This window comes from Sapajus apella, unplaced genomic scaffold, assembly GCF_009761245.1.
Source record: "Sapajus apella isolate SASKATOON/1434 unplaced genomic scaffold, GSC_monkey_1.0 scaffold178, whole genome shotgun sequence".
Lineage (NCBI taxonomy): Eukaryota > Metazoa > Chordata > Mammalia > Primates > Cebidae > Sapajus > Sapajus apella.
The window spans coordinates 367393-383860 of record NW_022437118.1 but is presented as its reverse complement, the minus strand read 5'-3'; the positions used below and the strand labels follow the sequence as shown (position 1 = coordinate 383860).

At 34.2% G+C, this 16468-nt stretch overlaps 1 protein-coding gene across 6 annotated transcripts in view; it reads right to left on the bottom strand.

The window, feature by feature from the left end:
- The window catches only part of ZNF148 (zinc finger protein 148), a 148128-nt gene that overhangs the window by 50965 nt on the left and 80695 nt on the right, over positions 1–16468 (bottom strand). For 5 of the 6 annotated variants that reach the window (XM_032268284.1, XM_032268287.1, XM_032268285.1 and 2 more), the window contains 3 exons: positions 11216–11341; positions 1787–1910; positions 436–519 (listed from right to left, as the gene is read on the bottom strand). In XM_032268284.1, the coding sequence (XP_032124175.1) occupies positions 436–519; positions 1787–1910; positions 11216–11341 (334 nt within the window). Of the gene's footprint in view, positions 1–435; positions 520–1786; positions 1911–11215; positions 11342–15314; positions 15319–16468 lie in introns of all 6 variants that reach the window. The other variant, XM_032268290.1, reaches the window with a different exon arrangement.

Genomic DNA, 16468 nt, shown 5'->3' with positions numbered 1-16468 from the left:
CAACTTTTTAAGATTACATGTCCACTGATCAGGTAAGGCATATACATGAAATAGAAAGAAAGAGAATGAATTGTACTGCTGCTTTAGGAGTCAGGAATTTGCTTCCTACCCCAGACTAATTAATGATAACTTTACTCTAAATTTAGTAAACACCTAAGGAAACAGCAATTTCAGAAAATCTTCCTTCCTTTTGTCACTTTAAACATATATTTTAGGTTTTTATGCAACTGTATTTCAAAATAATGTCTTGGGCTTGGACATTAAAGTCAAGTCTTAAAAGCTAACATTGGTTTACTAAAGGAAAAAAAAAAGATAACCTGTGATTTATAGTCTAAACCAATGGAAATCACGGCAAATCATTGCCACTTATTAAAAATTCTTCTCCGCATTTGAAATAATCATTTTAATGAACCTACTAAGGATGGTAACACTCACCAGTATGAATCTTCTCATGTCTCTGTAGCAGGTACTTCTGTATGAAACGCATGTCACATTGACTACATTGAAATGGTTTTTCGCCTTAAAATAATTTCACATCCACAAATTAGTTACTGAATAAAACAACAGTTTTTAGTTACTGTTTCTGACGAAAGAAAAATCTTAGATGCCCAAATTTTGGAAAATCACAAAATAGCCATATAAACTTTTGATGTTGTAATTAATAGAATTTTATTTCCTCTCGATTTTTTCCCAGGATTTAAAAATTCATACTCTCACATCACATAAAAATGAGATTAAATTTGATCTATATATTCAAGGGGGAGAAGGAAATAAATAAAGCAATTTAAAATTGAATTTTAAAATCATGAGGTGAGAAAGAACTCTACAGGTTTTATGTGTCTAAATATCTTTTCTTCCTGTGCTGGAAGAAGGTGTACCCATCTTTTTTCCTCCCTGGTTAACCATCCATTTATGCCGTTTTACGTATTTTCTTCAGAACTTTCTAAACATCTCTTTTTTAAAAGATCCTGTCTCTTCAAACTTTCTCACTTTGCTGGAGCTTTTCCTTTTAAGGAAAGTATTCTCTGGCCTGTTCTATGCTGAGAAACCTTATTTCAGTCTTGAAACACTTCTATGTTAGTATTTTCTCTCCTTCCCTTACACCACACCTCCTTAAAAAGTAGTCTACTCTTAAGTCTCAAATTCTTCACTGCCCACTTGTGGTTTAACCCTTATTCTCTGCTTTCTGAAAAGCTACTTGCGATCTCCTTGCTATTTTTTTTTTTCTCAGTTCTCTAACCTCTATCCTCCCTAGGGCAGTGACACTGTTGGTCTTGCCCTGCTTGGAATTCTCTCTTCTTCTAGCTTCTGGGACACTATTTTTCTAGTTCATCAAATCTCCCTTCTAACTGTTTTTTTCCCCAGTTCATCTTACATGTCTAGTTGGTTTACCCAAAGGTCTGCCATCTTTAATACTGTTCTCTACAACTTCATTATCTTAGCTGTCATTTATTTATATTTGATTTCCAAATCCACTTTTTAAACTCAATAAATGTTAATAAGCAGGCTTTTAATAATACATTCTTTAATCATCTCTCTAGTTAAATGGAGCACATTAAGCCAAACAAGTGTCCAATTAAGACTATTTAATTAATTTTACACATCCGTGATAACTGTTTCCTCACGAGTTTTTCCTGGCTTCCTTCTGACACTCTGGCCTACAAAATCTCTGATTTGGAATGCCAGATTAGCTATGGTCTTAGGAATGAAGGACGTTTACATGAAGATGAAAATAACAAAGATAATAATTTTCATGGCCATAAGCCCATTTTAATTCAAGAAATACCTGTATGAATGAAGACATGTCTCTGTAAGTGATAGTTCGTTCTAAAGGCAGCATTGCAGTGCTCACAAACGTGAGATTTAGGGGTTTTCAAACCAAGTGATCCATCCTCATTTATTGTAAGGATCTAGTTTAAAAAAAAGGCAAAAACAAAAGAAATAAGTTTAAAAACATAAGTAAATACTAATTTTTAAAAAAGATATTGCAAACAACGGTCACCAGAGATTATGAAATATTTTGTTCTTAAATAATCTTGAAAAGACTATTAGAATAATGTTATCATTAACTGTAGGAAAGTACAATGTGACTCAGAATGAGTAAAAATCACTAATAAAACCTTGTAAGCTGGTTAAGTAAGAGCTCATCACTCTGCCTTCTCCCATGTAATGCTGATGCATGATGGAGTTCCTAAGTGTTTTCCATTAGGGTGAGCACAGGTATATTTTCAAATTCAAACTCTCATATATGCAGGAAAAAAGCCTTTAGACATGATGCAAATATCAATCAGTATGGGACTAATTAAATAAATCATGGAAAAGGAATACAATTTAATATTACATGGTTGTAAAATAAAATGAGAAAGCTCTCTATATAATTATATGAAAAGGGTATCAGGATTTGTGAAGTTAAAAAAAAAAAAAGGAAAGTTTAGAGCCCAGTGTATAATTTTGCTAACTTTTGTATATAAAAGGTACACATAGGAATATATGTTTATGTGTATAGGCATAAAAACTACTTGAGAAAGATACATATATACAGAAGTATATAACCTTGATTGTGATGGCTGGGGAACTGGGCAGAGAAGAGTTAAAGTGGGAGGTAGGTTTTACACTGTACACTTAACACATTTTTTTTGAACCATGTAAGTGGTTACTTATAACTTAAAAAAGAGAGAGAAAAAAATAAGTTTTCAAGGTATAATATGGTAGAATTTAGGGTCTGTTTCAGTCTGGGAGCTCTAAGGTTATTATAGAACTACTAAACCATTGTTAAACATATTCCTAAGAATATTTGTCAAATAAATAAATTAGAAGTGGGTATGGGGTCCATCTGGGGCATAAGTACTGAATTAAAAAATTATTTTAAAAACTTAAAAAAAATAGAAGTGGGTAAAAGGAAGGAAGACAGAGGACAAAGAAAGCAATCTTATCTTTCTGGGCTTCTTGAGATTAAGAGTACTGTGAGCCAGAGAGAAGCTCACCTTGGGCTGCATGGATTCCCATTTACCAACAACTTGTTCAATGTGTAACATTAAACTGCCTCTTGGCCAGGCATGGTGGCTCAAGCCTGTAATCCTACCACTTTGGGTGGCCGAGTTGGGTGGCTCACTTCAGCCCCGAAGTTCGAGACCAACCTGGGAAAAATGACGAAACCCCGTCTCTACAAAAATACAAAAATTAGCCAGGTGTGGTGGAACGCACCTGTACTCCCAGCTACTCGGGAGGCTGAGGATGGAAGGATCATTTGAGCCAGGAGGTCGAGGCTGCAGTGAGCCATGATCATGCCACTGCACTCCAGCCTAGGCGATAGAGCAAAACCCGTCTCAAAAAACAAATAAACAAACAAAAAAACAGCCTTTCATCAGACATATGGAAGAGTAAAAATAATGATTCCTTTTTCATTATTGAGGAAAGAAAGGAATAAAAAAAGGCAGAATATGTTGAAGCAGCAAAGAAAACTAGAAGATCTTATCAGGTGGGGTATGGCCAGGGAAAGGGAAACAATGCTCTAGGTGTGAGCATACAGAATGGGAGCTCAGAAACTGTCCAACATAGAGAAATCTGCAAAACAAATACAAAGAACTGTGGAAACTGATTAGGGCCTGCGAACACACAGCTTTGACCCTTTCCCAAACCTAGGAAAGGGTAGTAGGTAAGGGAAAAAGGCTTTAATCCTTAAAACACTTTTACTTTAAATTCAAGAAGGCAGTTCAGCCTATACTATATGCAAATCAATGGTAATTATTATGCAAATTATACAGGGTATTTGGATTCTGGGCAAACCGCCAAATGTGGTTAACAATGCTTCAAAGTCTGTGCACCAAAGTCATAGAAGGGAAACATTTGGCAGGAGAATGGAAGTGGGTGCCACAGCTTCCTGAAGAGAGTCAATGAGAGTGGAAAGCTTCATCTTGGGGCCAGTCACTTTTAAATTTTTTCATCCCCTCCAAGTCACATAATAATAAGCAAGTTAACACTGTGTAAAAGGAAAACACACAAAATCTTTTAAAACATGACTCAAAATATTTTCAACATAAAACAAACAAAAAGATGTTAAATACTTACATAAAATAGAACTAAAAACAAGACAGTATCAGGTATTTTTTTCATGTATGTTGCTAAAAATAAGAAAATCCAACTGCCAAAAAACATGGCACTTCAAGAGCTTTCTGTGGCATAGCAACTGCAAGGAAAGGCTTTGTAAGGAACAAATCTGGCCCAAGTTGCTTAATGTGAAACGGATGTAATCCTTGACTGTACAAAGCCCTTTTATGAAGAGTTAAGGAGTTCTAGGTCATTGTTTTCTGGCACTGGAGGTACTGCTGCCTTTCATTGTAGATTCAAGCCTTAATTCAAGGTGAACTTTATGGATGAAACAGCTACCGCTGCCTTGTGGATAAACAAACAGGAAAATCTAGCTTTTTTAAGTTCGAGGACAGGAACACTAAATTCTTGGATATTTTATATTTTCCTTTCTTTCCCTAGGCCAGAGTAACAAACATCTTTGTTTAAAGGACACAGAGTAAACTCATCTTGACGCAGATGAGCACCAATGGCCCTTCCAATTTGTAACCTGTTTTAAATATACCCAACTGATTTTAATTCACCTCTATAATCTCAGTATCCAAAATAGTATCTGGAGCATAGTGGAGACTCTATACTTGTCAACTGACGTGGCACCTACTGTCCATATCAAATACTCCTCCCAGCTTACTACTTTATTGTTTTATCAAATTTGTTGCAAAAAGCAATACTTTTCAATTTTTTTTTTAATTTTTTATTTTTTATTATACTTGTAAGTTCTAGGTTATATGTGTAGATTGCGCAGGTCTGTTACACACAGGTGGTGCCATGGTGGTTTGACTTTTCAATTTTTCAGTCTTCAGATAACTGAGTAGTGCAATAGAGAACTGGGTAGGCAAATAATAATTCCCTTAGCAGAACAAAAACAGCATATTAATGCAGGCAAAATTTTCTTTCCCAGTATAGACTTGCCTTCTTTTCTTGCTCACACCTTTTCAAGATCTTTTAGTAGAATGTGATCTATCAGTTGAGAGTGTTTGCCTTAGAGATTACCAGTCTTACCTGCAACCGGCACCATAAAACATTTTTACTTTTCTTTTTTCCCCAACATATGAACACCATTATAATTGAAGAATCTGAAGTTTAAAATTTTAAATTCTAAGATGCCTGCTATAGCATCTTCAGATGCCTCTTGTCATTCCTACTTCAGTAGAAAATATGGTATATTACATAGACCAAGTGATCAGGCTTTAGCAAGTGGAGAAATTAGTAATACTCTAAATAATTCTCATACACTAGATTTTTGTATTGTTTAGTAAATTTAAAACAAGATTTTATAGACAAAAATTTGAATATCAAATAGAATTTCTCAGTTAATCTGCTTTCTTAATCTCATATCCATTGCAGATATATTTTCTGTTTTAAGACAAATATATTCCCAGTTTGGCTACCTAAATATACACATATGGTAAAGGTTATCTTAAAAAATATGCCCATTTTCATCAGGCAAAGCCATAAGGTCTGCCTATTCAAATTCAGAGACTGTTTTCACTCCATAAGGATCACTGCCACTGAATAAATGAAACCTGACATCCCTCACTGAGAAAAAGTTCTGTTTTCTTAAAAGGCAGACATGATTTTTAACATTCATATATGTACTACTAAAATTATTAAAGCATATTTTAAACTAAGGACTACAGGGTTTTATCATATATTCCTGAATCAATCAAAATAACTCTGAAGCCACCAAAACCCAAAAGACAACTTAGAGAGTTTACATTTCTCACCTATTATAAGATGTTCTACTGCAACTGGGGATGGAGAATGACAGCTGCGACAATTCTCTTTACTCTCCAAATCCAATGAGAAATGGAAAATAGTACAAATCCAAAGATATACAGATAAAAAAGCCACCCAGAGCAATACCCATTATGGCATCTTGACTGTCCTGGTCATCGCTAATAACCCACTCTTGAGTTGTCACTTTCTTTTATTCATTAAGATTTTTTATTGTTTCTCAGTACTACATTTTTCTCATTACCAAATTCCATTTTTAAATGGCAAGCTGCTGACAGCACCACAACAAGAAATTCAATGTATCATAACCATGGTACAACAACTATGTTCAGGATAATGATCCTGGGTTTTAGAAAAAGTTCTTTCCTGTTTCCTGAATATTAGGCAAAGAAATATATGAGATTTTCTAAAGAAAGGTTTACATCAGATTTTTTTTCAAAGTTAGGGTTCAGTTCCATAGAAAAACAATTTGCCCAGGACACACAATTACCTGGGAAAATTAGATAAATCAATTCCTATTATTTTGCTAATCTTCTTCCTTCATTTTCTTACTATTCCATACTTTGTTTTCATCCTCAGTCTTATAATCAGTTCATCTTTATAGCTACTTGTTCCTAAGTCAAGGTTAACATGTAGAAGAAAGCAAGAAAAATATCTGGCACATCTATTTGTCTGTTTCTTTTAATTAAATTTTCCTTATTTTACATCATTCAATTTTAAATCTTTTTGATACCAAAATCTAAAATCTTTTCTGGGAATCAACACATATAATAAATTGCCAGGAAAGGATTCTCTATATAATTTATTATCTACTTGATGTATGGAAAGTGCTCTTCCTCGTTTCAGCATAACTTTGAATAATGAATTTTTATTCAGATCACCTAAAGTGTTACAACAAAAAACCCAGTTCCTTTCTTCAGTACCTGATGAGAGATCCTAGCATGTAACAGGCACTCAAATTATTTGCTGAATAAATGAAAAGAGAGATATATTTCAGAATAAAGAGATGTTACCAAAAATATCCTCTCATTCAGTTATTAAAAAGTTTGAAAAGACCTATAAAATATATACAACACGGGATTTAGATAATATTGTTATATTTTACTGAAAAATATCAGAATTCGTTTATGTTAACCCAACAGTCCTCCTAAAACCCTTCTGAGATGGAAAATGTTACCTTCTAATTCATGTAACAAGTGAATACCAAAGTCTAGGAGTAATACCCCATTTATTCAGAAACTTCTAGTATCAATATTTGAGGTTTTCAAGCTTAAGAATACAACAATCACCAAAAACAGAATCAAAGGGGTAAAGGAAAGCGGTGTGAAGTGGCCACATTGATATACAGCAACGTAAAAACGAAAAGCATGTCATCAAGGAATGAGAAATGAAGTGATTGATTATAAGCACTTAAAGTCTAGCAGTGAGGATTTTCAGGGTAAGGTGGGTGGGGCAGAGCCCTAAAATCTCTGTTCTCCTAGAGGGCTTCAATTGCAATACATGATTTTTTAAATGTTTATGTCAGCCTCAAGACATTAAAAGATGAATTATGTTCAAATACACTATATTCAAAAGCAAAACAACACAACAAAAGATTTCCCAAAAGGGGTGAAAATAAAATGAAATTTTATGTTTAAATGGTGTAAGCTTCTATTATGCAGAAAACTTACTTTCATAAAACAGCTAACTCCACAACAGATACAAATAGCTTGACCTAGATGATGTTCCCCAGCTCAGTTACCTTCTTCATCAGACATGCTGCCAAGTGTATTTCAGCAATTTTCGAGTATCAAAACCTACCTTAAGATTACCAGTCTTTCCCACTGCATTTAAGTTAAAAAAAAAAAAAAAAGACTCAGCTTTGCCATATGAGAAAGGTTCAGAAGGCAATTATTGCTTAAAATCCATGGCAGCTAAAGATGGCATAACAACATAGTACCTCTTCCCACAAAGCTTATCATGAAGGGAGCCACAGTTATATGAATGTTTATAAGCTCTGATATTTTTACTAAAACTCTATCACATTACTTATATTTCTTGTGCAAATCCCCAATCTAATACTATACAATGATGACACATACTCGAAATATTCAAAATGGCAAGATTTTAAGATTTGGAAAAGGTGTTGGGGGAGAGTGGAATCCTCTAGGCATAATAAATCATAATTATTTGAAGAACTTGAAATTATTTTTAAGGAATTTAAAATGAACAACACTTATTGATTTATAAACTTGGGTAAGTATCTCTTCATACGAAAGAGCAGAACAAATTAACAAAAGCTCTGAAGCATAAATTTTTATACACACTCCTGAGAAAATGTAAAATTACTTATTGGTTATACCTTAAAGTTCTAAGACTCCAGACACAAAAAACCCATTCATCTGGAGATGGCAGACCAGCGGTTAAAAACAGTCCACAACCATTCCCTGTCCCATTACATGTAACATGCCAGGACAACTGAAAAAAAAAAAAATATTGTTTGTTCTTTATTAAAACAAAAAAGAAAAAAACAGAGATAGAGTTCCACAATCTTGCCCAGGCTGGTCTTGAACTCCTGGGGTCAAGCAATTCTTCTGTGTCAACCTCCGAAAGTGCTAGGATTAGACGTGTGAGTCATTGCACCTGGTCTGTTTGTTATTCTTACACTTCTCTCTGCTGTATATTATTTCTAGTCACTTCATCTTCCTAAGAATTTCTCTAAAGGACTATCCTAAAATATATTCTTATATATACTATATTTAGAATAAGCCAACGCTATCATCTATTGGCTTATCATTTTAGAATATTTCTAAAGGCATTATTTAAATATTTATATACCTATGTAGTGGTATATTTATATATGTTTATATAAATATATATATGTAGTGGTATATATATATATAAATACACCACTACATAAGTATATATTTAACAACCAGCTAAGGAATCAGGCGGTAAAGAAGCATTTGCTGATTTCTGGGGTATAAATATTCCCATCATAGCAAATTATAAGCTACCAATTATATATATAAATATACCACTACACAGGTATATAAATATTTAAATAATACCTTTAGAAATATTCTACCTATAAATATTCATATACCTATGTAGTGGTATATAAACACTTAAATTACTATTAAAATACTATTACCTATGTCATGGTATATAAATACTTAAATAATACCTTTAGAAATATTCTAAAATGATACATTATAAATGAGTTTGCCTCAAATTAGATGAGCAAAATAGCTTAAAGGCTGTAAACATCTAATCTATATTTACAAGTACCTAGAACATATCACCAAATAGAGAGTCCAACACTCAATGAGAAGATAATCTGGGTTTTAGTCAGAATTTCTAAGAGATTATACTTGAAATAGATTCCCCATAGATCAACAGTGAACCCAAAGTAACACAATCAATCATTATTATAAACAATTTTAGAAATAATTTTTTACTTAAAACCTGGTATTATTCTATATTTGAAGAATTTGATTTGTTCATTAATGTAAAGAACCCCCCAAAAAATCACATTCATTACTGAGAAAAACAGTAAAACCCCAAGAAAATAAGTGAATCAGAGGAAAGAAAAGAAGGGAGAATTTCACAAAACATGAAACATAAAATACCAACAAAAATTTTAAAAGTTTAATGTGACCAGAAACTAAAAATATTCAAATTTAAACTATAACGAGGCTCCCATCTTAAGCAAAGTCTGATACTCAAGACCAGTGAGAATGCAGATAGATATACCTCAGGTCCAGTGCAGGTAGAAATGTAACTGGTATAACATTTCTGGAAAGAGTAATATTATCAAGAAACCTTTCTAAAAGTTCACACCCTTTGATCAATAGTACACAACAATACATACACAAACATTTTAACTGCAGTATGATTTAAAACAGAAACAAAAGGAATAAAACTTTCCAACAACATAATAATGTCCAATCAAGCAATCATTAAATGTAACAGGATCTATGAAAAAATATGTAGCTACTGTTTACAAAAACCATTAAATACCTGTAGCACAAAAATTGCTTACATATACTTTAAGTGTTAAAAATCAGCTAATTAAACCTATATTATGCCTCCATATCTATCCATACAAATTTTAAAAAAAGAAAGGGAATGTTGCAGAAAATCAAAGTAGTTAACTCTAGGAAATGCAACTATGGGTTATTTTAGTCTTTATGTTTTTCAAAATTTGCTATTGTAGGCATACTTATATATCCCCCAAATAGTGGTATGCTAGCAAATATTTAACAACCAGCTAAGGCATCAGGGGATAAAGAAGCATTTGCTGATTTCCAGGGTATAAATATTCCCACCATAGCTAATTATAAGCTACCAATGGTTTTGGCAACTGGCTTGCAAATCAAATCTTGCAAGCCAGCTAGGGCTGGCTCCAACACACCCGTAAGTCCAAAAGTATACAAATATATAAATAATAATGATTATTATGATTCCAAATCACAAGTTTAAAAAAAGTCATTAAAAAAATCATATTACAGTATGATCTTTTTAAAAAAGACTTTCTCACAACATGAGGGAAGAAAAAAATAAGGCTTAAATATAAAAATGCAAATACACTGCAGAGAGTTCAGAGAATTTCTAAGAATACCAAAAATGCTGCATACATTCAGCTATCACTATATTAAAGAGAAACAAGCAGGCCAGGAGTGGTGGTTCATGCCTGTAATCCCAGTACTTTGGGAGGCTGAGGTGGGAGGACTGCCTGAGGCCAGGAGTTTGAGACTAGCCTGGCCCTCATAGCAAGACCCCATTTTTGTAAGAAATTCAAAAATTAGCCAGCTATGGTGGCACATGCCTGTGGTCCCAGCTACTCAGAAGGCTGAGGCAGGAGGATCCCTGGAGCCTGAGGCTGTAGTGAGCCATGATCATGCTACTGCACTCCAGCCTGGGTCACTTGTTTATTTACTAACCCATTCGTTCACCCATAAAATATTTATTGAGGATCAACTATGTCTCCTATTCCAGGCTCTTAGGATACAGCTGTGAACAAAATGAAGTCCCTGTCCTCATGAAGTTTACATCTTATTAACATGGATCCTGTACCTTTTCCTGATGAATAACTGGTATTACATTTTCCTGAAGCCTTAATATAAAGATAAGGAAAACTAATACAAATGAGAAGAAAGGGCAATGCATGCCATCTGTTAGAGACACGGAAAAAGAAAAGTTCATTTTTAGAAAAACCAGGAACATGGTTAAAGAGAAGCAGAAAAATTGAAAGCAAGGCCTACCACCTCCACGCAGGCATGCACCCCTTCCTACTAAACCACACGAGACTTTTATATCTGCCTTAGGGTCCAGCCAGGTTCTTGCCTATAAGATTAACCAACAGTTTGGATTAAAAGGTTGTGATTACCACCTTAATATATTGTCTTACTTTTGCGGGAGAACGTTGTTTCCGCTTCTTCTTTTTCTGTAAGTCTACTGGCTCTCTGATTTGTTTTTTGTCTCTCATCAGTTGCTCAGATACATCAGTAAAAGTAATTTCCTGCTTTACACTTATCTGTTTAAAAAAAGAAAAGCCAATTTTAGACATGAATAAAAAGTTCATTGACAAAAAGCCATTTTATGTTTAATACTTTGCTAAACCCACATATACGCGCTCCCAGAATGATGATCTATGTGTATGTGTGTGCTAACTATACAGTGCTACAGAATTTATTAATAGGCAGTGAGAAATAAGAATTGAGAGTACATAAACTGAGGGATAAACGGATTTTTTTTTAATCTACCTGAGAAAAAAGATTAAAAATGTCCTGGGAAAAGATGGTCATAAGACCTAGCAAAAGTCAGGAAAGCATAATATCAATTTCATTCCCACATTTAAAGAAACTGATGCTGAAGTTAAAAGCACACAGAAAAGTTAAGTTCCAAAAACCAATGCAATATTGGAGAATAAAAGATATTTAATTTAGACTTCTGGATGGGCTTTGTATTTATAAAAAAATCAAGTGAAGCACACAAAATCTAAAAGATAATCATATCAAAAGAAAGATAAGACAAATTAACAGTGAAAATCTATCTTCATGCTCAACACTTTTGTCATATGACTCAAGATCTTAGACAGTACTTTCCTGGGCTCTACAATAAACCATCACCAAATATGTATTTACAGAAATAAGTATAGTTTTAGGCTGCTACACTGTACAGGACATGATGTTAACTACACAATAGAGAAATATTAAAAGAAACATTAACATTTCAACAATGTTCTTCCATCTTCAGATCTCAATTCTCAGAGTTACTGGTACTTAAAAAAAGAAAAGAAAAACCAAGGTTCTAAGATCACTAACAGTACTGTCGTCAGTTCTCATCAGATTTGATGGTATACAATCATCCCCTCCTTACTGCCACATTTTTAATCTAACCTTGAAGTAAATCAAGAACCTTAAAACTAAGAAACTTTCAACTGCTGCAAAATACAGTAAAGATCCTTGAGAATAATTCAATAAATGCAATGTGCTAATGGCTACATTTTCAAAAGCATGGTGCAAAAGATGATGAACATCTTAACAGATTCACAGTGTAAAGGTGCAAAAGAGCTGTGTAGAAGGGATTCACGAGAAAAATGCACTCTAAGCCAGGGATTCAGACTGATCAAATAAGAAATGGAAGTTCTCATGAATTCCTGAAATGCAGGCCACGTGAGAATCACAAATGAAGAACCTTGGCACAAAAACGTGATGTAAAGGATTATTTACTTAGCTAGTAAGTCTATCAAGTTATAGACCAGTACAGTGACCACTCTTCTGGCTTCATTGGTATCAATTATTTTGAACACAAAACCACCTACAAGTGGAAGGTAAAATCACCACCTACAAGACTTGGGAATACAGACCTTTTATCACCTCTGAAGTGATATTTACTGAAAAACAATTACTGGGAATGGGTAGGAGACAAGGAGAGATAACAGACTATGTAAGCAGCTGTGGAATTTCTCTGCCCTATTTTGAAGGAGCACCAAAAAGTAGTGCAAACACTTCTGTCAGCACATAAATTGCAAATAAACCATGGAAATGTAGCACGTGGCAATAAAAGAGAGAAACTCTTTTTAGCAAAAGTGTCAAGAAGAGTGTAAGATAAATTCATAAATAAGTTCTGCTGTTAAATGCAATTCACAAACCAAAGAAGAGCCTTTGTAAGTGCAAACAATAAAAAGATTAATACATATATATGAACCTGTTATTTCCACATACATGGAAAGTGATTATACAAATACTATGATTTTCACCTAGTCCCATTAGTACCCTCATGCCTATGTGCAGGCCTGAATTTCAATGCTGTTCTTACTACCAGTCCAGAAACGCCGCCACCGCCACTACCACCACTACCACCACCACCCTACCTGCCCTTCTTTCTTCAGATTTGACTAAACTCAGACATTTCTCCTCCTAAAACTCTAAGGCCCCTGCTCATCCACTAAGCCAATCTCCCTCTGGGCTTCCCACTTTGAAACTGCACAATCCGTCAGACATGACTTCCTTTTCCTATCACCCTTCTAAACTCATCTGACTTCTTCCCCAAGTTAAGAGAGAAGTAGAGGCCTATAGTGTCATGCTTCCTCTCCTCTTGCTACTCCCTATGCTAGTTCTTTCTTGTAAGTTCTAAAACATCTCTTAATTACCCTGACTTTTTCTCATTTTCAATCTTTCCCTCTTTATTCTCCTGACTTTAAACATAAAGAGTCCTTCCTATACCAAAAATATCCTTCGATTCTAATCATTAACTCCAGAATGACTTGCTTTACCAAGACTTACTTTTCACCCCAAAATGAAGTCTCACTTTTATATTTATTTTGTGTACATGTATACTGTCTTGATATTTTAAAGTAAGATACTCTTTGTTGTTATTTCTTATAATAGCTATCATTCATTTTCTCATTCAATGGCTATTAAGTGCCCGCTCTATCAGGCTAAAATACTATAAAAAAACATTTACTGAGATTGTAATATGTGCAAAGTGCCATTCTAGATACTAAGAGCCCATTCTAAATATGAGATTTCCTTTTCAAAGCTCTTAAAATGTAGAAGCAGAGTTCTGATATATTACCAAAGAAAACCCTAATACAAACAGCACATGTCATACTCTAACTGAATGGAACCGAGAATAAGCACAGAAATTCAAAGGGAGAAATAAAGACACTGAGAAATAACTGCAACAGGCTTTAGGGATGAAACAACAGACCATGAGAACTGCAAGTTTATCACATATATCCCCCCTTTTTATTTTTTCTTCCAAAGCTGCTACTCTTCTCAACTTTGTCTATTCTCAATAATGGTAGTAAGTGATATAACAAGTATAAACGTACCTAAAATAATGTTGCCAGACGTAATATAATGAATAAATATTTCATTACAAATACACAATTTGGTCCCTCTTTCCACCTTCCAAACAAGCTGTCTGACTCCTTTGAATCATTTTAGACTCTTCCTTCTCTTTATTCTCAACATCCTGTGCCCACATCCAGTGACATCCACTTCCCTCCAATTAACCATATCAACCTCACTGACTTAGAGCATTATCATCTCCCAATGTATTCTTCTTCTACAAATAAATTAATGTAAAACTATTCCCTTATCATTTCCTTAATGAGGAATCTGCAATAATGCCCTGTTGCCTTTAGTATCCATTATCAGCTCCCCAGCTCAGCTTTCAAGATTCTATACCATCTACTTTACAGAAAAGAGGTAAGGAACTTGGCAGAAGACTATGTCCTTACCATCACTCTTCTCCATTTCTGGAGTCACATATTCCCATCAATTTTCAATTTCAAATTTTGGTATTCTCATTCACCTTCCAACCCACTGGAAGGAAGGTGGTCTGTTTTCCCCTACACTCTTCACTACTAATTCCATTCCCACCCATTTCCAAGGCTCTGCTGCTTCACTATCTATTTTATAGTCTCCCCGACACCATCAGCTACTTCTTCTCTTCTTAAAAGCACACTGAAATTCCCCCTATAAGTTCTTGTGGACCAAAATTTTTCCAGCTACTATACTCTTTCTTTTGGCCAAACATTTTGAAAAAATAATCTGTAGTCAGCATACAGAGATAAAATAACTGTGCTCAAACTTAGAGAAATGGTGGTTCTGAGAGTAAAAGTAGTACACAGCCATATACAAAAAGATGTGTTTAACTACCACTAGAAGGAAACTATTCCAGAATATTGCCTAGGAAACACCCAAGTTCAATCAAGGTGGCTAAAAGTATAACAAGTTTAAATGTTAAAAGAAAGATGTAACACAATTTACTGTATTGTAAACATACTGTAAACAAGAAAGAATGCTAGCAATATTTGGGAGTATTCATGGAGTGCAGAAAAGGAGAAATTTAAGATTTAAGTTTAATTTGCATGTATATTTCCAGGATTGAGCTGCAAGAACAGTTAAATGTAACCAGTCAACGGGAAGACTTCAAATTCCAAGCTCACAAAGCCCCAGAACAGGACAGAGAGGTGACGCAGTACACTGATGGACAGGGCTTTCTGAATCAAGAACCATATCCCTCCCCTCTGCATGATCCATGATTGCATGCAAAATTTTCAAAGGAGCTACATTTGTCAGAGAAGAAAGTCCAGAGCTATTCTTTGATTCTGAAAAGGTTCAGAGAACACAGTTGGAAACAAACATTCTGATCTATTTCCCTATTACATATCTCACTATAAATGTAAATTCTGGTTACTGTATCAGCATCTTACAGTTTATATAACTAAAGATGAACTAGATGAACTGATCAAATCAAGTTACCTTACCTGAAACAGTGCTGACCATCCCTATCCTACTTGTAAATTCTAGTCTTCCGAGTTCCATAAAATCACATAATTTAAGTTCTCTCCTTCTCTTCATAGCAGTTCTTCTGGATCCATCCTTCCAGTAATATGTGCCTGTATTTTGTAACAGTTTCAGTAAATCTACATCAGTGGTTCTTAACTCTTTATGTTTAAAGTCGGGAGAATAAAAAAGGAAAGATTGAAAACGAGAAAAAGGTCAGGGTAATTAAGAGATGTTTTAGAACTTGCAAGGAAGAACCAGCATAGCGTAGGGACTCGTGAAAGTTTCTGATACCCTTTCATCAAAACTACTTTCATAATAGTATCTACTTTTTAAAACTCTCTTTCTCTCATAAGTATACAGTGGCATTTTACAGAGACTAATTAAAATGTGATATCACCACAGACACCACAGGTATGCTTATATCTAGTTAAATCAAGCCAGACAAGAGATATTAAAAAAAAAAAAAAAAACAATTTCCCTCTTCTCACTAAATGTTTTGTTTTAGAAATAGTTATTTTTTATTTACAAATGTTACTTGCTAACAAATAGTGAGTTTTATTGTTATGAATTAATATATAAAACTCTAAATTTCTCAGCTTTAATTTCTAATATGGTAAATACTGATAAATATCACCAACATAAACAAATGCTCTTAGGAGTCCTCAGTATTTTTTAAGAGTATAAAGGGGCCCCAAGACCAGAACATTTGAGAGCTGCTAATCTGGATATATCTGAACTATACAATCCCTTTCTCTCCTCTACTCAGTCTCTTTCAATACAGATGCCTGGACCCCACTCATATAAAGAAACTACTACAGATGTTGTGCGCATGTGTGGGTTAGCAGAGATACATGTAT